This window comes from Coenobita brevimanus, chromosome 71 (genome assembly GCF_032717465.1).
Source record: "Coenobita brevimanus isolate Jiangsu-jjx chromosome 71, ASM3271746v2, whole genome shotgun sequence".
NCBI classification, from domain to species: domain Eukaryota; kingdom Metazoa; phylum Arthropoda; class Malacostraca; order Decapoda; family Coenobitidae; genus Coenobita; species Coenobita brevimanus.
The window spans coordinates 37,292,875-37,316,585 of NC_137024.1; the positions used below are offsets into that span (position 1 = coordinate 37,292,875).

The 23,711-nt window shown below is 40.5% G+C and overlaps 1 protein-coding gene across 1 annotated transcript in view; it reads left to right on the top strand.

Annotated features, from left to right (window-relative positions):
- The window catches only part of polo (Serine/threonine-protein kinase polo), a 290,744-nt gene extending 271,859 nt beyond the window's left edge, over nucleotides 1-18,885 (top strand). Inside the window, exon 11 of the mRNA XM_080277925.1 lies at nucleotides 16,952-18,885. Coding sequence (XP_080134051.1) covers nucleotides 16,952-17,092 — 141 coding nt within the window. The 3' untranslated portion in view covers nucleotides 17,093-18,885. The remainder of the gene's footprint in view (nucleotides 1-16,951) is intronic.
- Nucleotides 18,886-23,711: the final 4,826 nt, after the last annotated feature.

The following is a 23,711-nucleotide window of genomic DNA, read 5'->3' on the forward strand; positions in this document are numbered from 1 at the left end:
TCCGATTGGAGCGCAATAATTACTCACTAAACCACCAGGCGCCATGATTTGGTTATATGGTTACCACCCAGCGTAGTAAATGGTTTCCTGGTGTACAGGAAACCATTTGGCTTGTCACTCAGTGTAGAGTTACCCACAGGCAGAAGGAAGAGGAAAGAATGAAGGAAAGAAAGACAGAAGAGGAAGTGTAAAGGTACCCATAGGCAGAAGGACAAGGAAAGAATGAAGTAAAGGAAGACAGAAGAGGATGGAAGGAAAGAAGGATGGAGGAGAGGAAAGGGCAGACATCCAACAGCAGCACTACATCGAGTGGGTGGATGGTGAGCGCCCCCACCTATCACAAATACAGTACAGTAATATAGTACATAATATAATCATTCTGTACTCATCTGATGTTGACATCATTGGAGGGTAGATATGTACAGATACGTCCTCACTATACAGTAGTCAGAGCACAGAGGGGCCACAAGGCTAGTTACAGCACTACAGCAACAAGCAAGGCATGGGAGGCCTCAGACTAAGTCACAGCATTAGGGTTTTGCCACTGCATGGGTTGCAAAATATGTGTGTGTATTTTTACCTAACTGTATCTTTACAGGAATGAGTCAGGCTCCTACTGTCCCGTGTTTTGAACCATTTTTATCATATACATATACTTAAATTTACAAATAGTTCTAACACATACTGTTTCATTCAGTAGCACATTCCACACATTAATTGCTCTGTTTGGGAATCTGAATTTCTTACATCTTTATCATCTGTATCATCTGTCATTTTATGCAGTTTTTTGCAGTGCCCTCTTGCAGTTGTTTCTTCATATATATCTGTTTTTTCTTTTCCTGTGATGCATTTTGAAAGCATAATCATATCTCCTCTTTTCCTTCTCTCTTGTACGGTAATGTTGGTTGGTTTAATTTTCCTAGTCTTTCTTCATAGCTTAGATCCCTTTAGCTTGGTGTCCATCTTGTAGTGGCCCTTTGTATATCCTATCCATGTAATTTTTGAGATGAGGACTCCAGACTGCAGATGGATACTCCAGGGTTGGTCTATTGAATGATGTGATTATCTTTCTCAGCATGTCTTCATTTATATATGTGAATGCTACTCTTATTTTAACAAGCAGTGTGTACATGTTCCTTACTTTCTCATTGATGTGGTCAGCCGGAGATAGTCTGTTACTGATGATCACTCCTAGGTCCTTCTCCTTTTCAGATATGTGTAGATTTGAACTTCCTAGGTTATAATCCCAGTCTGGTCTTTTTCCACTTTTACCAAACTACATAAAAGATTAGTAAGAGAGAGTAAGAAGAGAGTGGATGAGGAATTTGGAAGGAATTTGAGTGTAAAGTGGAGGGACTGTAAGAAAATGTTCTGGAGAGAAGTGAAAAGAGTAAGACAGGGTGGAAGTGAAGTTAGCAGGGGAGTGAAAGATAAAAATGGTAGATTACTAGTGGAGAAGGGAGAAAAAGTGAGCAGATGGAGAGAACACTTTAAGGAATTGTTGAACGTAGAGGATGGAAGTAATGCGAGTATAAGTGGCTGGGGAATGGCTGGGAGAAGGAGGGAGGTGAGAAGACAGGAAGAAATCAGTAGGATGGAAGTTGTGGAAGCAATGAAGAAAGTTAAATCGGGGAAAGCCCCAGGAATTGATGGAGTGTGTGGTGAAATGCTGAAGCATGGGGGAGAGATAGTAGTAGAATGGATGTGGAAGATGTGCAGATTGGCCTGGGAGGAAGGTAGAGTCCCGGAGGATTGGAAGTCAGGTATAATTATTCCCTTGTACAAAGGAAAAGGGGAAAAAGAAGTGTGTGGTAATCATAGGGGCATTTGTCTTCTTAGTATAATAGGAAAAGTGTATGGTAGGTTACTTATAGACAGAGTTAGAGAAAGAACAGAGAAATTAGTTGGAGAAGAACAGGGAGGCTTTAGGAAGGGAAGAGGTTGTGTAGATCAGATATTCATTCTTAGATCTTTAGTGGAAAAGTTTCTAGAGAAGGGAAAGAAGTTGTATGCGGCTTTCATGGATTTGGAGAAAGCATATGACAGGGTGGATAGACAAGGATTGTGGAAAGTGTTAAGAATATATGGAGTAGATGGGAAGTTGTTGAATGCTGTGAAGAGTATGTACGATGGTGCGAAGGCTGCAGTGCGTGTGGATGGTGAACTAAGTGAATTTTTCTCTGTGAAAGTTGGTTTGAAACAGGGATGTGTCATGTCTCCATGGTTGTTCAATCTGTACATGGATGGGGTAATAAAAGAGGTACAGGGTAGGGTAGTGGATGTTGGAGTGGCCCTGGTGAGAGAGGATAGTGTTTGGAAACTCCCTGTACTGTTGTTTGCAGATGATACTGTGTTGTTGAGTGAAGACGAAGGGGAGCTGCAAGGCTTGGTGGATGAGTTTGAGAGAGTGTGTAAGAAACGGAACCTAAAGGTGAATGTAGGGAAGAGTAAAGTGATGGTCTTTGAGAGAGGTGAAGTCAGTGAATGTACAGCGAGGTTGGATGGTGAGGAATTGGAAAATGTGAGTACGTTTAAGTATTTGGGTAGTGTGATGAGTAAGGATGGAGGTTTGGAGGGTGAAGTGCTTGAAAGGGTACAGCAGGGAAGAAAGGTTGCTGGTTCCTTAAAAGCAGTGATAAGAAACAGGGAAGTGAGCATGGAAGTAAAAAAGTTACTACATGACAGTATTGTGATACCAACTCTAACGTACGGAAGTGAAGCGTGGACATTGTTGGAAGGACACAAGTCAAGAGTGAGAGCAGTGGAAATGAGTTATTTAAGAGGAGCCTGTGGAGTCACGTGGAGAGACAGGCTGACGAATGAGGATATAAAGGAGCGTTGTGGTGTGGATGTGGATGTGATAGGAAGCGTTGTGAGGAACACACTGAGGTGGTTTGGCCATGTGGAGAGGATGGAGGGTGAAAGATTGACGAAGAGAGTGTATGTGAGTGAGGTGGAGGGTGGAAGAGGGAGGGGGAGACCGAGGATGAGATGGAGGGATGGGGTGGAGAGGTATATGAGAGAGGGGGGTGTGAGTTGGGAGCAGGGGAGTGAAATGGCGGGGGACAGGGCGACTTGGAGGCGATTTGTTTGTGGCCACCCCAAACGGGATTGAGGCGTCTGGCAATAGATAGATAGATAGAATTCCATTTGCCATCTGTTACTCTATTCATGAAGCCTATTTAATTCTTCTTGTAGCTCCCTGAAGGAGTCTGTGTTTATAATCCTCCTTTGTACTTTTGCAGCATCAACAGACATATTTAGATAGTTTCCATTTCCAATGTTGCTGTCAGTGTCATATATAGGCCTATGTACTGAAAACAATTGGTGCCAGCACTGAACCCTGTGGGGCTCCATTAGTCACAGCTCTCTATGATGAGTAATTTCCCCTTAGTACTGTTCTCATTTCCCTTTTTCTAAGATAATCTTGCATCGGACAGTACAGATTACCTTGGATTCCTCCATGATGGTACAATTTCCATAAAAGTCTTTGATATGGTACTCTGTCAAATGCCTTCTTGAAATCCATGTAGATGCTGTCTACTCATCCTTCTCTTTTCTGCAGTGTTTCTGTAGCTTTATCATAGTAACTTGATAGATTAGTATCACTTGATTTTCTAAAATTGAACTGTCTTTCTGTTATCCTATTGTGTTTTTCCAGTTTATTTACCCAAATTTTCCTGAACATCTTTTCTAATATCTTACTTACACCACTGGTCAGTGGTACTGGTCAATAGTTAAGTGGATTTTGTCTATTTCCTTTCTTGAACAGGGGAACAAAGTTTGCTTTCTTCCAAATATCAGGTAGTTTACCTTGAATTGAGGATTCCTTGAATGTTAAATATATTGATCAGCTTAACTCATTTGCACATTCATATAATACATAACCTGAAATCTTGTCAGGACCATTTGCTCTTCCTTTGTCTGATTTGTTCAACTTTTCCTGGATCTCTTGTTCCAGTACGCCTATATTTGTTTAATAAGTATGGGCATGCGTGTTCCTTTTCATCTCTCTCAGATGTACATTCTTGTGTAAAAGCTGGTTGGATTTTTTTTTTTTTTTTTTTTTTTTTTTTTTTTTTAAAGTACTTCACAAATACCATCATCATTGATATAAATTTTCCCCTCACCCATGAAGGACTGTATTTTATTATTAACTTTAGTTTTGCATCATATGTAGCTGTAAAACAGCTTTGGTTCATTAGTACTTTAATAATGTCTTCCTCAAACTGCCTTTGAGCTTCTCTCCTTATCCTTCTATGATCATTTCAAGCCTGTTCATAGTTGTTATATGCCCTCTCACTTATGTCTTCTGTATCTATTCCACAGTAAGTCTCTTTTCTCTTTCGCCTTTTTACATTCGGTATTAAACGATTATGTGGTAGGTCGGGGAACTCACCATCCACTCACTTGATGTAATGCTGCTCTTTCCTCTCCCTCCTTTCCTTCTGCCCTCTTCTGTCTTTCTTTCCTTTATTCTTTTCTCTTCCTTGTGCCTATGAGTGACTCTACACTTACTGACAAGCCAAATGGTTTCATGTACACCTGGAAACCGTTTACTATGCTGGGTGGTAACCATATAACCAAATAATGGCACCTGGTGGTTAAGTGGGCTATTAAGGCACTCCAATCAGATTGCTCTGGTGCAGGTTTATATCCAAGGGGTGGTTGGGGTTTATTGCTCATGTAATGTGACTCAGGGATAAGTGAGGCTGGTCACTCTCGTCTTAAATGTCAGGACCAACTTGCTTAGCCCCGGGCTCCCAGGCTTCTCTTGGGGCACCATAGGATTGGATGATGGCTGGATGGATGAATTAAACCATTTCTTTATCCTTATTTCTGTTTTTTATGCTGAGGGATATAGTTTTGGGCTCCTGTTTTGCAAAATTTACAGAATTTTCTATATATAACATTTATGTCTTGTCCTCTAAGCTCCATTTCCCAATCTGTTTTTATAAAGTACTTCTTTAGATCATGATAGTTGCCCATTTTTTAGTTTAGGCTCCTTTTGTAACATTAATTATTGTTAACTATTATCATATGCTATCCTGAAATTGCAGTTTAATACTGCATGGTAGCTTTGCCAAAAGGAGGGTGATACATTTTGTTGCCAATCTCATTTTCTTGTAAATATAGGATCTAATAACAATAGTTCTCCTGGTTGTCTTTTTCTGGTGTTTTCTTTTACATGTGTTAGGAAAAACTTCTGTGTAAGATCCAGGAGATTTTGATCCCAACAGCTTTAATAGCATCTTACATTTAGAGTATTCCAATATAAGTTTGTGTTGAAACCTCCAGTTAGTATTACTCTTTCAGATTTTTCTTCCATTCTATGTAGTAGGGTTCTTATCCCCTTAAGACTGCAATTATTTTTAGGCAGGGTACCCCCCCCTCCCCCAGCCGCAATTCGGGGGTGTTTTGGCGACTTTCACCAAGGGCAAATTGATTGTGTTCTAGCTAAAGTGGAAGAATTTACACACCTGATAACGCAGTGCGCACCCCCGTAGGCCTAATGGTTACCGCACAATCGCGCGTCAAATTTAAACAAAAGTTTATAATAGTTACTCCTTGGAAACAATCTAAAATGTGAAAATTTTGATTACCTATTTTTCTTATTGAAACAGGTCATTTAACCCGCCCCATCCCGACCACTTTTCCACCACTGACTCCCCCCAGTCCTGACCATTTTAGGGGAAAAATTCTTTTTGGCTCAAACCTTCGCGTTTGGTGAGAAACATCGAAAATTCATAGAGAAATCGCTCACCTGAGGTTCAAAATACTCCACAATCCTTACTGGGTTTTCTATCAGGCTGGCACCAAAGAAAACTAGTTCTATGGGAGGATAACTATTTCACACCACTTATAAACGGTATTTATTTATTTACTTGGTACGAATTTATATGTAGTACGAGTGTATATTGGTTTTCAAGCAGTAATATAGGCATTATAAGCATTGTTTCACTCACTAATACCTGACCTTTTTTTGCCACATTACCTGATCATCATTTCTAACTGTTTCTTCTTCTAATGCTATGTAAAGTTTGTCCTCCACATTGTCATTGATTGGGGAATCACTCTGGCCCTGAATTTCATACCGTGGCATGACATGGCTATACTGGCCAGGTCACTGATAACAGGTGAATTTCTGAGACAATGGCATGCAGGGGGGGGGGGAGGAAGTCATGCTGGGTAAGGCATTGTCCCTGCCTGGCATTTTGTAGAGGAAGGTGTCACGTGTATACGTACCAAAAATCACTCACGAAAATTGAAAATTGTCCAAATTAGGGACCTTGCAATTTTTTCACACATATGTACATCTACGGGATTGGCAGTGACAAAACGTGTGGACGTTAAAGAACGTCGACGGGATGCCGTGGGTTAAAAGTGTTTTGTCACACTAACCATGAAAACAGGTTTATGTAGGTGTGGGGAGATTACTAGGCTGTGGGGAGATAAAGTAGCCTGTGGGGAGTAGGCCTATAGGTACAGGTGTTGGAAAAATAACCAACCTTTTGCATGAAAAGAAAGCACTTCTGTGTGTTTTGTAAGATCTTGGTGGCCTGATACCTCTCGGGGGTCTGTAGGGGGTGGGAGGGTAGTGAGAGACAACGAGGGAAGGATGGGATGGGGTTCAGGGGGGACACAAGGTTAGCAGGGTGGGAGGAGGGGCAAGAGTGGGTGGTAAGGGACACAGATGGTGGTGGTGGGAGGAAAGATGCAGGTGCGTGGAGGGGTGGGAGGGTGATGGGGGGACAAGGAGGGAGTGGAGTAGAAGGTAGCACCGACGCGGCCCGGACGAGGGGGTGCCCCCCACCACCCGGGTTGGTCCAATCCCCCCTCACGCCATGTCAGGAGTGAGTTCTCATTGGCTTGAAGCCATGTACAGTAAAAGCTTCATATAAGGGAATAATTCAGCCAACTCCTATTCCTTTTTATCAAATATTCCGCTTTTTCAAGCTTCTGTTCCAAACAATAGATGGGACAGAATTTTCCGGAAATTTGCGATTTTTTCGATATTTCTTCCCTAACTCGTGACCTGAAGCCTATATACAGTTACTGCTAAATAGCTTTGTTTGCTACACACAGACATGCTGCCTATGCTAGTCATAATGATACACACAGAGCAGTCAGAACCCACAATAATAATAATTAATAAAACAGTAAAAAACTCACCTCCAAATGGGGGGGATATGAATTGTGCATCACAATTCTTCCACAGCCACAGACAAACCAGCTTGTTTCTGCCTTGCAACAGAATGGAAAACTTCCTGTATGTTGTAAGTACCTTACAAAAAAAAAGTTGTTTTCTCAAGTTTCCATTTTATCCTGCATTCGTTATATCAAGCTTTTACTGTATCTCATAATCAGGGCGAAGGAAACACTCCGTAGTTTTTTACAGGCCCCACTGAATTGATGTGATTAGGCTATTTGGCATAAAACACTCATCATATCAGTTGATGGAAATAGGCATTAAGGGTTAAACTCTCTATTGTACTTTCTGCCAAGTCTTCATATTCACCTCTATCCGAAGTGTTTGTCTTGGGTGGCATGTATAAGTTTGTCACCATTAATCATTCTTTTTCTGTGCCTGCCCTCCTCTCTTCCTATTTCTCCCATCTTTCCTGTCGGTACTTATTGCTTTTCTTTCCACTACAGGTGGCTTTACATTGAGTGACAAGCCAAATGGTTTCCTGTAAGCCAAGAAACCATTTACAACGCTGGGTGGTAACCATATAACCAAACCATACGTGCTCCCTACGTGTCAAGTGGGTCGGTGGAGGGTTAGTGCCCCTCCCTGTAAAACAAATAACTCGAGTCAAATGGCCACCCTGTACGGGATTATGGCATCTGGCAATAGATAGACAGATAGATTTTCTCTTCAGTTGTGTTGATCTCTACTGCTATTGATTCTGCTTGTGAGGGTATATCTAGTTCTGTCTCTTTGATGTGGAGTTTTTTCTTTGTTGATATCATCACCCCTCATCCTTTTTTCAAATTTCTAGTTCATCTCCATATGTTGTTCTGTATTCATCAAAATGTAGGGTGTCATTAGGTAACCTTGAGGCTACTTTAATGTCAGTTAGTCAAATAATATGAGGTATAGCCTTGTATCTAATAATTTGGATACCATTCCATCTACATTTGAGTACATCAACTTAATCATGTTGTTTACATATTTGTCATAGGTTCTTACTACTTATTTTTTTTTTAGTCCTTGCTGTTTGTGCCATATTCTTAATTGTAACCCTACTACTTTGTAAAAAAAAAAAAAAAAAAAAAAAATGTACTTCTTTTCCTTTGATCTTTCCTCATTTTTTGTTTTTCCTTCTTCCCTCTTTTCTTTTAGAAATCTCCATTCCTCCTGAGTTAGGCATCTTTTTATCCATCTTCATCATCCGGACCTCCTTTCCCACCGTAGGGCAGGGTGAGGAGTAGCAATGTGCAGACAGTCCAAGTTTGCCCTGTCCAATGGGCCACGCTTCCATTCACTCTTCATTCAAGCCCCCAGAATCCTGGCTCTATCTGATCCAAAAACATTCACCACATTGTGTAGCTTTACATAAACGTATCCGATAGAGTCAGTCTGGACGGTGTCGCATTAAAAAGGGTGCCGAATCCCTGATCATGCAATTCTTCTCACAACATTCATCCAGCCAGCTCGATCTCATGTCAGTTCCCTAACCTCACCTACTTTCATACCTCTCTTCCTCACACATTCACCATATCTCTCCACCTTCTCCTTGGCATACCTCACCTCCTCCCTCCTTCAAATTTGCTCAGATATACCTTTTTCACCACTCTGTTGTTATCCAGTCTCTCCACATGACATACCATCTCAGGACACTCTCACTGATTCTGGTGTCCACAGACTTCTTCAATCCACATCTTTCACAAATCACATTATTTTGTATCCTCTCCACTCTCTGTACTCCATGCATATTTCCTAGCAGTCCCATCTCCACTGCTTTCATTCTTGACTTCTGATTTTCATGCCACACCATAGTCTTACATCCATAGATTAAAGTTAGCACTAACACTCCTTCATGTAAGCCTCGTGCAGCTGCAACACTCAGGCCTGTGTTTCTTATCAAGGCCTTCGTAGCACAAACTACTTTCCTTCCTTGTGTCATTCTATTTTCCACTTCTTTTGCACAGTTTCCTCTTTTCTATCACTGTACCCAGGTATTTGAACTCTCTCATCAGTTCCAGTGTCGTTCCATTCACTGTAATATCACTCTGGGAGTTACCTTCTCTCTCAGTAACCATCACTTTACCCTTTTGTACATTTACTCTCAAGGCACGACACTTACAGACATCAGCAAAACTCTGCACAAGTCTACCAAGTAGTACTGCATCATCACCATACAACAAATTTATTCCATCCCTCTCTCCATTACTCGTTTTTACTTCTCTCATCACCCCATCCATATATAAATTGAACAACCATGGGGACATCACACAACCTTGTTGCACGTCCCCACTGCTCGTGAACCATTCACTTAGATGCCAATTTACCCTTACACATGCTTCACTACCATCATAAAAACTCTTGATGGCACCTAGCAGCTTACCATCTATGCCCTACATGTGCAAAACCTTCCACAATCTTTTTCTGTCTACTCTGTTGTATGCTTTTTCCAAATCCATGAATGCCATAAACACCTTATAGTCCTTCACACAGGCCTTCTCCACTGTCTGTCTCACTGTAAATATTTGATCCACACATCCTCTGCCACTCTTAAAGCCACCCTGTTCACCACTCACTAGGACTTGTGGTATCTCTCTTACTTTATAATAAATCTTCCATATACCTTCCCTACCACACTCAATAAACTTATGCCACGATAATTCTTGCACTTACTCTGCTCTCCTTTATTTTTGTACAGGGGTGCAATCACAGCCTCTTTTCCCTCTACTGGCACTCATCCATGCCTTTTTACATATCTCCAACAAGCATTTCATTCTGCTCACTCCACTACACTTAATCATCTCTTCATACACCTCATCAACCCCAGCTGCTTTCCTATTTTTCAGTCACATCACAGTGTTCTTCACCTGTGTGAGTGTCATGTTTCCTGGCTGTGCATTCCTTCTCTGCACACCCCTAAAACCAATCATGTTTACAATGGCTCTTCTCTTTCTATTCCCATTCATCAGGCTTTCAGAGTATTCTGTCTGGTCCTTACTTCATCCCCGTGGGTTAATAATCTACCGCTTACATCCTTCACACATTCACATTCGTTTCCATCGTCATTTCTACATTTCCGCACCTCTTTCCAGAATAATTTCCTATTTCTTATTATCCATACTTTTTTTAATTCCTCTGATTCCTTGAGTTTGTTGGCATTTTTAAATACTTTTACAGTGTTCACACTTTGGAAGGGTACATTCAGAGGCCTTGACTTGTTTCTTTCATACTTCGCTAGCCCTTTAATTTTTGTCGTATCTTTCTCTTAAATGTTCTTTGATACTTCTTTCAATATGTTCATTATTTTTACCATCTCATTTTTGTCTGTAGAGATTCTGTTTCTTATTTCTTTATCACCTTGCCTAAGGGTGGGAAAGGAGGTCCGGATAATGGTGATGATGATTTCTTCTTCATCTTTACCAGTGATTACTATAGATTTGTTGATCTCAGCTGATTCCTTTATCAGTTTTGGGCTATTTTTTATTATTTATTTCACTTCCTTTCTTATGGTTTTTTCTTCAACCTTGTTTTATAATGCATTTCACTTTTACAGTCTCAGCATACTGTATGTACTTTGTATCTCACCTGTGCAGTTTCTCATCATTCCATTTGTCTGAGGTATCTTCTGTTCAGTATCACTGCTTTGTTCAGTCAGACTGCTTGCATGCTTGCTTCCATCTGTATCATGTTTTGAACTCCTCCAAAAACCTCTTGTGGTTGACCATTGTACTCTCCATTTCACTTGTTTTCTTTCTCAGTGAGTCTACCTCAGCTGACAACTCATCTATTGTTGTGTCTTTTCTGTTTATTTCCTTTACTAATTCATCATTTTTTCCCTTCTGTAGGCGTAGTTTCTTTCTGATTGCCTCAGTTTCTGATTGAAAAGTTTTCTCCAGTTTATTCACTTTCCATACTAATTTATTATATGTTTCCATTTCAACCAGATATCCATATTCATCATTTTGTTTTCTTCTTTTATCCCTTCTCTTACCTACTAGAGGCACTTCCGGAAAGTACTCCATCTTGCAGAAAGATAATTTTTACTTACAATCTGGACTCTCCCTGCTATCTGCTTTGGTGTGGTATTGACAACACATTGATGCTTGCGTTGCCTCAGCAAATTCATTGGATGCTTACTTTCTTTGGACTAGACTTTTGTGCTTATACTTACTCTGCTATATTGAATCATTTAGTTTAGCCTAGTACCAAGCTTGACTCATTATACTCTTAGGTATGACCAGTAGCGGAGCATGGCAAATGCATCCATCCTATCTTGCTGCTACTCTGTGTGCGTGCGTGTGTGAGAGAGAGAGAGAGAGAGAGAGAGAGTGAGAGATTGAGTGAATGAGTGAGAATTCTTTATGAAGTGTGGGTAAAGAGTAGAGGGTCCTCATAGATATGGTTATACCAATTTTACGCTAGTAAGACCTAGAAGCCACACCCACATTCTGTGGCTGAAAACAGCTGATTGGTCCATACACAGTTTGTGCAGCTGCCCATTTATTTGTATCAAATGAGTTGACAGTTCATAAACAGATCAGATTTTCTCTGCAGTAATGTTGAGTATAATAATGCAAATTATTTCAAGGCATTAGCACATTAGAGAGGATATTAAAAATATAAAATAGGTGCCACAAACAGTCAGAGTCAAGGATGCAAGGTTGCTTTCGAATGAAGCCTATTCACTATTTCTTTGATTGTAGCAAACGTAATGTAGGCTTAAACAAATGACACCAGACATAAGGTACAATATTCAGTGAACTTCAGTTTATGTGACTATATCCCAAGTCATTGCATACTTATAAAACTCTTATAAGCAGAGTCCACAGGGAGGTAAAAGGAACAGCCTTAGTGATGATGGTTGCCAAATGTAGATTTTTCAGCTGCTCATACTATAAATACCTTTGTAAGCAATGTGTCGGAAAATTAAACACACACCTTACCTTCCCTCCTCACCACCCTGCTGCTCTCTCTCTCTCTCTCTCTCTCTCTCTCTCTCTCTCTCTCTCTCTCTTCCCCCCCCCCCATGAGCAGGAATGTATCATTGCATCCCGGTATTGTACATACATGCTCACTGTCGGTATTTCCACACCCTTTCATGTAGGTAACCATTAATTATGAAGTGCTACCCAAAAGTTCCAGTAATTTGAATACTGTAGGAAATTAAGTTACCTTACCTCCTAGTTTTCATTGTGGCCTTCGAAGTAGTCCCCTTGGACACATATAAAGTGGTCCCAGCGTTTTTTCCACGAGTCCATGCATCCCTGGAAGGTTTCAAGTGTGATGGTCTTGAGCACCTCCTGCGATTCTGTCTGGATCTCTTCAGTCAAGTCAAATTGACGCCCTTTCAGTCATAATTTCAGCTTGGGAAACAGGGGAAGTCACAGGGGGCAAGGTCAGGCGAACAGGGTGGATGGGGAATGACTACCATGTTAGTGGAAGCTAGGAACTGCTGGACAACAACTGATGTGTGAGTGGGGGCATTGTCATGATGCAGGACCCAGTCCTTGTTCTTCCACTGTTCTGGATGTTTTCAGCGGTTGTTCTCCCTCAGACGATGCAAAACTTCACAGTAAAACTTTCCGCGGACAGATTGACTGGATGGGACTAATTCCTTGTGAACAATCCCTTGGATATTGAAGAAAACGATCAACATCGACATGACATTGCTGCAAACTTGATGCACTTTTTTTGGCCTCGGTGAATTGGGAGACTTCCATTGTGATGACTGCTGCTTTGTCTCCAGGTCACAACCATAAACCCATGATTCATCACCAGTTATGACATTGGAGATGAAGGTGGCTACATCCCTGACTTGATTCTTGAGCTCCCTGCAAACTGCAACACCATGAGCCTTCTTGTCACTCAGCAGTCTTGGCACAAATTTTGCAGCGATGCATCTCATGCCCAACACATCCGACAAAATGCGTTGCACGCTCCCGTACGACAGTCCAACGATATCACAAACATCATGGATAGTTCATCTATGCTCTGCAAGGATAGCCTGATGAACATTTCCAACATTTTCTGGTGTTGTTGCTGTTGATGGTTGTCCAGAACGGTCATGGTCATCGACAGATGTTCGCCCTTCCTTGAACCGCTTGTACCAGAAAAATGTTCTGCTTTGGGACATGGCATTGTCACCAAAGGCTTGCTTAAGCAACCAGTGAGTTTCTGCAGCCATCTTGTTGATCTTGAAGCAGAACTTGATGCAGGTTCTTTGTTCCATGAGGTCCGCCATTGCAAAACCGCCAGACCACCTACACACCACGTTACAATAGTAAGTGTAGCTCAACAACACATCCACTCACAAACACAGCCGGGGCCACACTGACGCACAAGGGGTGCTGCTGACTCCTCCTAGTGGCAAAAGGCAAAACTGCAAGTGGTTGGCTCCCTCTGTTCAAATTACAGTGCTGGAACTTTTGGGTAGCACCCTGCTTATGGCCATCATAATTTTAAGCTACCATGCATTTTAAAGTACAGTATAGGCTTACAGGTAGTGCAGTATACAGTATGTAACTGAGTAGTAAAAGAAATGGAGGAAATTTGTCAGGTTTATTTACATGAACTGTAATTATAGCCAATACCTCATTCATCATTTTCTGACTCACTATTGTCATCAGTGTTTATCACAAAATTTTCTGTTGGATGATCAAATGCTCTGTCTTTGCTTCTATACTCTTCTTCCACCAGCCTTTTGTGACATATACATTTCTTCCAGTCCTCCGCAGTTATTCTGTCTGTTGCATTCTTGGCTACTTCTTCAACCCCCTTTATTGTCTGGTTGTTATTTGAATTGTTCTTTTTCACGTCATTCTTCACGTGAGCCCATATCAATTCTATGGGAATAAACTGGCAGTGATGAGGGGGAAGCCTAAGTACTTCATGACCAGCATCACGAGCTGTTTGATCAACCTCATATACCTGCTTGTTTCTGTGTGATTTGACAAGATTAAGAAGCTTAAATTTTTGTGTGGTTAGGGTCATGAGCTATGTTGTGTTCTGTTAGTCACTGGATAATATAACATTTCTTAGAATTGCTGGTTGGTGCTTTATTTAAAAATTTTGAATGATATGGTGCATTATCCATCACTGTGAGAGAATGAGCTGGAATGTTTGGAAGTAGCTGTGTTTAGAACCAAGTCTAGAAACAAATGTGATTCATACTGTTGTGATAATCACCCTTAGTACCATTTTTTTATTTAATAAATAACAAAGCCCCAGGTACAAATGCATCCTCTCCACCAGCATGCAGAATAATAAATCTAGCACCTTTCCCTGTTTTCAGTTTTGGACCTACGGATCCATCAGCCACAGTCCAACACCTGCTCACACACACTTATTTTTATTTACCCATGTTTCGTCTAAATAAATTTCTGGCCTTGGATTACTAGATTTTCTACTCTTGCAAGTGAGTCTTAGGTATTTGTTCCTTGCAACAGCATCACTTCTTTCCATTAAAATATGTCTGCCACTTCCACTGTCTTATAACAAAAGCCAAATTGTTTCACAATCTTGTAAAGTTAGGAATAGGCTCCAAAGAAGCCCACAGGAGGTTTCTTCACCTTGTTCAGCAGAGCATCCACTGTTGGAATTTCACCCCTCACATAGAATGACAGTATCCTATCTCTTGTCGAATATGGTATTCATCAGTCATCCAGTGCTCCCATCACTGACGATATCCTGGTCCTTTGAGGTGGAGATTTTATTACACTATATCTGTGTTGTTGTTTTATCCTGTGAAGAGAGCACACGGAGACCCCTGTAGCAGCAGCAGTCCATAGCTCGACGTCAGTTTCATGTTCTTCTTCATTGTGATATTGGAAATAATTGTAAACATTCATTATGATTTTCTTTGTCTGGCTCGTTAGTCATGGACTGTATTGGACCTCGTTGATTGCCTGAGCCGTGGTGGAAGTCTGCTGGTCACTCCTGCCAAATTAAAATATGATTATAAGTTACTGTGAAAGTACAAATTCAAATATAGGCTATGGCCAAAAATAAAATCCCAGTACAGGTATACCCTGATTTAACAATGCAATTGGTTAGGTAAAAACCCATCATTAGGCTGGGTATCTTGTATTGGGGTAGTTTTAACACGTAAAGTAATGGGATGCGTTTTTCATCCCAACTAAGTCCAAAACCCACCCAAATGAGCCCAAGAACAAGTTTAAAACCAATCTAAATGGCCTAACAGCTGTAAAAGAAGCTAACCTGAGCCTATCATATAATTAGCTCACTAAAACCAACAAATAAAATCTGAAAATCGTCAAATGTGTTGAAAAAATCAAACTTAGGAAACTGTACCCCAAAATGACAATGTTCACCCCACCTGTGGCTAAAACACATAAATCTAAGTCTAAAATCTATTTATAAATCAACCTAAACACACAGTTTTAGTCTAAAATATCATCAAAATTTGTATTTAAAAAAATAAAAAAATAAAAAAAATAATTAAACCAGGGTTTGGCCATCATTAGGCAGGGTATGGTGATATTTCTACCCCCATCGTTAAGCTGGGGTATCACATCTAGGGGTATCGTATATTGGGGTATTACTGTATAGCTATTCAAAAACAGGCCTCTGTGTCATGATTGTGGGGTCAGTGTGGAAGGAAAGATTACGTTCGTGTTATCTGACTTAAATATAAACGTTGGCAGTTATTGATCTGCGTAATGATAGGCTATTATAATAAACCTGTACATTTTGCCTTCACATACCTTTAAATATGAATTACAAATAGGGACAAGCAAAGCACATGTACCTTTATTACTGGTGATTTCCACAGGGCGGACTTGTTTTGACACTTGACAGCTGCAAGATGACATCAGCTGGCCGGTAGTATATTTAATTTCGCACCGAGTGACTGGCTGTTCCCCTGAGCATTTTACTGTCCCATAGACGGCAAATAATATTGACTTTTATCAGTTATATAATGATTTGGAATCTGACAAGATTAAACACACTGTACTTCACTGGCTGTTGTACTCTGTGTTTGGTGTCAGTTGTTTGTAGTAAATTTATGTTTGATACAATACAAAGAAATAGTGAATAGGCTTCAGTCAAATACAAATTATATCCTTGACTTCAGCAGTTTATGAGACATATTTAACTTTTTTAGCATCCTCTGTGAAATGCTAATTCCTTCATATTGTTTTTATGATTATCTTCTTGATTATTAACATTACTGAAGAGAAGTACAGGCCTGATTACAAACTGAGAACACATTTAGTATGATTACATCGGTAGCCACTTGAACATTTTATGTGAACCAATCACCACGTTCCACAGAAAGTGGGCGTGGCTTCTAGGCCTTACTGGCGTAAAATCGGTAAAGCTCTTTGAAAACTGCATGCCTTTACTTATGAACCTACATAATTCATGCCAACAGCAGTGAAAGGATTGGAGTGAGACAAGGGTCTGTGATGCTCCTATGGGTGTTAGTTTAGAGGGGGTTATGAGATGGGTCCATACCACATGGATACTGGAGTAAAGATCATGAGATTAGGAATTCTAAAAATCTGATTTATACTAGCTGAGATCAGAAACTTTGGGGAGTGTTAAGTTTAATGAATGTCAATAGCATTGTACAGTATTAAAGTTTATTTAGATATTAGTAAAGTGATCATTGGTGTGATAGATGCTCATTAATCTGTCTGTAAGCCCTCAAAGATTGCAATATTTAAGTAAGTGATAGATAAGTGTTTACTGCAGTTCTTAATTGCACCGTCACTTACACAGTATACCTTTTTTTTACAGTATGGGTGCCGGACAGATTTGGCCAATCGATTACGTTACGCTCGCAACATGATCCAGAAACTTATGGTGACTAAATCCTCCACACTCAAGTCCTCTACTGGGTCTTCCACGTCCCAGCCAGCCCAACCCACCACTGCCTGAGTGACTGAGTAAACAGAACTTGCCCTTTTTGTTTTATCTTAATCCATTTCCATAAGTATTTCTTGAAGCAGAGCAAAAATTTTGTAATTGGTCTTGTGTTTCCAGACTAGCCAAATTACACAGTTAACTTCATACAGTTCTGTATTGCTATGATTACTATTCCTGTTATGTCTAAATGAAATGCCATATTGCCTGGACTTTGTAATAGCTTTTTTTAATGACATATTTAGGTAGAATATTCTGAACGCAACTGTATACTGTACAACTAAAGATGATTATCACAGTGACATATGACTAAAAATTGAGGTATTTGCTGCTAGTCTTTACATCAGAGGAGTTTTCATACCTAACTTGAAAACTAGCTGTTAATGTTGTGTGCCCAGTGTTAGAAAGTAGGTGGCAGACCAGCAATGGTGCCATAAAGTTATTTATCCAGTGAAAGCAGCACTTGGATATACTAATACAGTATTCCTTCTAGTTAAAGCCAAATATTTGTATAATGACCAAGTAAGTCATGAAAGTGTAAGTAGACTATGTACTTTGAGTTTAGGAAGTGTGATAGAAGAAATCATTGCAGCTGATGAAAATTATAGAGCAAATACAGGTACATGCACTACCCATACACACTTACTTGTGAAGCGGTTGTTCAGGAGTGGTGAGAGGGAGGTGTAGTTGTGTATGGTTCAGTCCAAAACTGCCATTAATGCGAATCTGTGTAGCTGCCACCATGACTGTTTATGTAAATGGGATGTAAAAATGAATTACTCTAGTTATGTTAAAGTTTCAAATTCATTTGGTCCCTTGAAATTAATAAACACAAGATGAATCACAATATTTTGTACTAGCACTTAAATTCTAAAGGATGTTAGGTCTTGGTATTATGTAGTCTTATGTTTAATTATCTTCTATTGAGAATGGAAATGTAATTTTAGTATTTTACTGTTTATTTCATACAGTAGATGTTAAGAAGTATGGGAAATAAAGATGTGGTTGGTGTGATGATGTGAGGTCCATAGAAATTTAAGTTATTTTACAGTGCAAAATAAAATTTTCTGGTACACTTTGTTACATCCCTTCTAGTACAGCGCTTCTTATTATATACCTTTCTGGAGTGCCAGATACAGTGACATGGATCAGATGAAGATGAGATGATGCATCAGTTGGATGTTGATAAAAAAATGTTAGCCTCCAGTTTCTTTACAAGTGCAGTGCTGACTATCTGTGCATGTGCAGATAACCAGTATTATCAGACTATTCATAAACTTCTCTGCTTTAAATTAAATGCTACGCCATGTTGTGTCATGAACCAACAGAATGTATAGACTTTTAGGTCGTTACTATTCAAAATTTTTGGCTCTGCCTGACTCATAAAAGCTCATCTGAAAGAAATCTACTGGAAGACATTGCACAAATATTTCTTAGATCATAAATGAAGTGACGAGATGGTACAGAATGGTGCAGACTGCTAGTGTGTCCAAGCTGATCACAGTTAACTTTCCTCCTCCTTACCCAATAGCAAGAATAACAATGAATGTAAATATTATTATTAGGTAGACTGTAATGTGTTTTGTACTCCTGTTACATCATACACACCTGCATCTGTGCTAGCTGTCTCGACAGTGTTTGGTGTCTTACATAAGTGGGCTCTAGAATGCATCCAGCTGTTTAGTAGCTCATGGTTTTAAGTCATTAACATTATCACTTTCATTCATCTCATTATTAGCAATTAAACTGAGTTAACTTTTTTTTTTTTTTTTTTTTTACCTATAATATTATCTCACCAATACAGTATACAGAAGTGTGATCAGTGTAAATAGTATGTACGGTAATAAAGTATGTATACCTATTTCTTCTCATCTTTATACCTTGCATTGTTCTTATATTCTGTGAAGTTATTCATTGTTCAGTACCATATATATATATATATATATTTAAATTCTTAAACAAGGAAATTACCACTGATTCAGGTGCCACATGGTATAATTTTGACACAGGTGATAGGTGGTGGCGACCATCATCCACTCATTTCATATAGTGCCGCCTCCTACTTCCTTCACCTTTATCATTCTTCTGTGTCTGCCCTCCTCTACGTATTTCTCCCATTTCTCCTGTCACTTTTTATTACTCTTCTTTCCTTTTCAGGTAGCTTGAGTAACAAACCTAATGGTTTCCTGTAAGCCAGGAAACCATGTACAGTGCTGGGTGGTAACCATATAACCAACCCTTACATGTTCCCTACATGTCAACAAGTAGGTTGGCAGAGGGTTCGTGCCCCTTCATGTAAAGCAACTAACTCAAACAGCCACCCCTTGTGGTATCTTGGCGTCTGACTAACAAACCTAATGGTTTCCTGTAAGCCAGGAAACCATGTACAGTGCTGGTAACCATATAACCAACCCATACATGTTCCCTACATGTCAACAAGTAGGTTGGCAGAGGGTTCGTGCCCCTTCGTGTAAAGCAACTAACTCAAACAGCCACCCCTTGTGGTATCTTGGCATCTGACTATACACAGATAGATAGACTTCCCAGCATTTTGCTGCTGTTTTGCAATGCCAATCTGTCTGATTCAGCAGGTCCATCAGCCACAGGCAAGTAACTGTTTCTACAGTGCCATCCTTTGTGATGGACTGATGTTCCCAGGCAGCTGAGTGTCTTGCTGCAGCGGGGCATTGGGATTAGTGTGGAAGGTTGGTTCCAGGGTGTACACCACATTTGCATCACCACTCTTAACAAAGGCACCATAGCAGGATCCACGTCACCCTGCTATTTGGCTGTAGGGGAGAGCAGTGATGGTTCATACTTCTCCCCCCTCCCCCCGTAAAAATTCAAGTTTGAGCAGTAGTGTAATCATGTTTATGCTAAGATGTTGCCCCATCATTTGGTTCTTCAGCCTGATAATGTCAAACCCTTAGCTCTTTCTAGTTGTAAGCTATAGTCAATGAAACACAAGTGTCTAAATCATCTGAACCATCCCTGCGAGTGGTGATGGTTCGGACAGAAGGGTGGGATGGTTTGGCTACATGTATTACTTGGCACGCTCTTAAAATTATGAGTTCAGTTGGCTAAAAACAGAAATTTATCAATTCAAAGACATTTCATTTTCAAGGAACAAAATTAAACTTCATTTCGGTTTCGGTTATCCACGAATTTTTCGTACAATAATTAAAACAAAATTATAGTATTCAAATAAGTAATTTCAATATACAAGAGAAATAAATAAAATATAAAAAATGCCTACCTGCTGCCCGTGTGCACACATATGTATGTGTGTGTGTGTGTGTATGTGTGTGTGGGAGCCTGGGAGGTCGGTCTACCACCACGCACCACACAGGCAGTTTGAATCCGACGATCGAATCGTGTGTAACTCGAGATTGTGAATCGTTGGTTGTGGCATATTTTTCTGCCTTCCAGTGATTGCTTGCCTTGTCTGCCAACATGGGACCTAAGCGTAGTGCTAGTAATGCATGTGATAACACACCAAAGCGGGCTGGTAAAGTGGTGTCACTGACAAAGTTAAAATGTTGGACATACTTCAGGGTGGAATGTCGGCGACAATTCTCCGTCAGGACGATTCCCCGTCATTTATTTACATACCAGTTTATTTAGCAAGTACAGTACACTAGTTTTTTACTTATATGAGTTATAAAATCCACCTGAAAATTAGTTATTAAAGTATTAATTAATGAGTATATTAATAGAATGACGGGGAATTGTCCATGTTTGGACGGTGAATTGACTTGATGGTGAAGTGTCTCAGAACCGTATGTTTGGGGCAGGGATGTTCTACGTACGATAATTATCGTATTTGTACTATAATTTCGGGTACTTGTACGATGTACGATATCACATTCAAAATATACGATAATTTTTGTCTATTCCAGCTTCCCTAGATTTTTTTTTTATATATACTGCAAGTTAACAACACTCAGTATTCCCGCCACACGGTTCATTGTGCCCACACCCCAGTAACCCACGCTTCCCCTAAGTCAAATTCCTTTCCCCTCCCAGTCCCATTGGAGGTCAGGGCCAAGCCCGGCCGACCCCATAAATGTCAAGGACTTAGAAGTTCAAACTTTACTTGGTGCTTGGTAGTGCCACTACCAAGTTTTCAGCAAAGTAAATTTAACAAACACAAGAATAAGGAATAGACTGGCAACAAGAACAGTAAATGGGATCCTTCTAGCATCACAGTGCATCAAAGAATCAGGCATGTCTTGCTCAGCATTTAAACCAACAAATGAAATGCTAATCAGAATGAACAATCAGACTTTGTATTCAGAGGAGTGTGAAGAAAGTGAAGTAGGCCTATGTATCCCATCGGACTCGGAATGAAAATGCAATAAATGAAAATGTAGACGCTAATATTTTTAAGAACAATCATTTTTTCTGCATAACTAAGTTCAATAAGTAATTTCATTGTACCATAAAATACCTGTGAATTAAAAATGAACAATTTATTCATTGTTTTAATTGAAAATTTACCTATACGATAATTTTAGGGTAAGATACGATAATTTTCGTGCTACGGTACGATATATTGGGTCGCTGGGCAGAACATCCCTGGTTTGGGGTGAGTCAACTGTTCATACAATAAAGAAGGAGAACGTAGCATACGGGAGGCAGTGAGGGCTAGTGCACCACAACTGCTGAAGTGTCTCCACCTACGCCTGTGAATTGTCTTGGAACTGCATGTTTAGGGTGAATGAGTCAACTGTTCATACAATAAAGAAGGCAGAATGTAGCATACGGGAGGCAGTGAGGGCTAGTGCACCAGACTGCTGAAGTGTCTCCACCTACGCCTGTGAATTGTCTTGGAACCGCATGTTTGGGGTGAATGAGTCAACTGTTCATACAATAAAGAAGGCAGAATGTAGCATACGGGAGGCAGTGAGGGCTAGTGCACCAGACTGCTGAAGTGTCTCCACCTACGCCTGTGCTTGTCAGGTTTCAGTTTTAAATTTCTTACATTTTTGTTGTTTTTAATACTTTATGGTAGTTTATAAGGTGTATGTAGTGCATAAACAGTATTATTCGTATGTAATATACGTGTAGACATGCGTAATTATGTGCACACAAGGGCAGAACATATACCCGAATTTACCACATACGCGAAGGGTCTGGGAACCTAACCCTCGCGTGAATTAAGGGCTTACCATATCTTAAAACTGAAATAATCTTCACCATAATTATGGATGATTGACTTAGCCTCTTACTCTACCGTAATATGATGCATTGTTATGCAGCATAGTCTTACCCTGACTCCTCGGGTGCAGATACGGTGTGGTCCTTGGGTTCTTTGTTCTCGACAGGGCCAGAGTATGCAGCCAAGGAGGGGAAGCCCAAACACCAACTGATCAAAGGCACATGTATATTAAGATTGTATTAAGTACTGTGTCGGCTTTGAAGCAGTATATGTGTAAGGTTGGTTGACCTGAGTTTTTATGCCCTGTTCCTCTTGTTGCTTGCTCTAGACCCCCGGACTCGAAGGGAACCCCAGATCAGTCACTCATGTCCAGAGAACAAGAAGTTGGCCTGTGAACACGTAGCATAACAAAATACATGGTAATTGCTCACAAATATTTGCTTAGTTTTCATTTTTACACTGTAGCATTTGTTATTCTTATGATCTTATCCTGTATCAAAGGCGCTTTAGCATTTTTCAGTCATAATCTAACCAATTCTGTACTTTGCCTGTTTTTCATTATATTGTAAAAAGATTAAAGATTGTGATACAGTACAGCAGAACTGGTGTTTGTGTGTGTGTGTGTGTGTGTGTGTATATGTGTATATATATATATATATATATATATATATATATATATATATATATACAGTATATATATATATGTATATATTTATATATATTTTGTAATGCTAGGTGAAAATAGGCTCGGCTTCTCGTTCCTACTATACCTAACGTGGAGCGGGGTCCTCTTTCGAGACCGGAGCTTAGTGCAATAAAGAGAGGCAGGACACAAAAACTCTAGGCAATAACCTTAAAATGACCGCCGTGCCTGCCGCCGGACCCCCCAGCTCACCACTCCCCACCCCACCACCGGGCTGCCACCGCACCACCACCCCAGGAGGACACAACGGTGGGGTTAGTGACACCAATCAAGAGGGTCACCAGGACATTACGGTCCTGGGCCCTTGTTCCCCGCAACTGCCCCAACACCAGGTGACCAGGGAAAGGCAACTAACTTGCGGGCGGAACAACCGTCGTCAGAGAAGGGGTGGGACTGAACTAGATTCAGTCCCAGGTAACACTGTATTGACGTCAATTGTTACACCCTCTGGGGCAGGAGGCCCAAGGCTACGGCCTAATAAAGTGTACGAGGGTAAGGCGACCCTAGGCTCCGGCCTTAGTACACCCCAGAGAGAGAGTTGCCCCAGTGCATCCCTCTCCTGCTGTTCTCCCCTACAGGAGCAACACCGCGCCGACGGTCTCTATACGTGGCGGGGAAGGAGCGGCCTTGTACGCCCTTCAGTTGCTTCTGGTTGGAAAGATCAGCTCCCGCCTACGGCCAGAGTACGTACCAGGGCAAAGAGCCCCTGCTATCGTACATGTAGCTTTTCCCTACTACGGGAGCAACACCGCGCCGACGGTCTCTATACG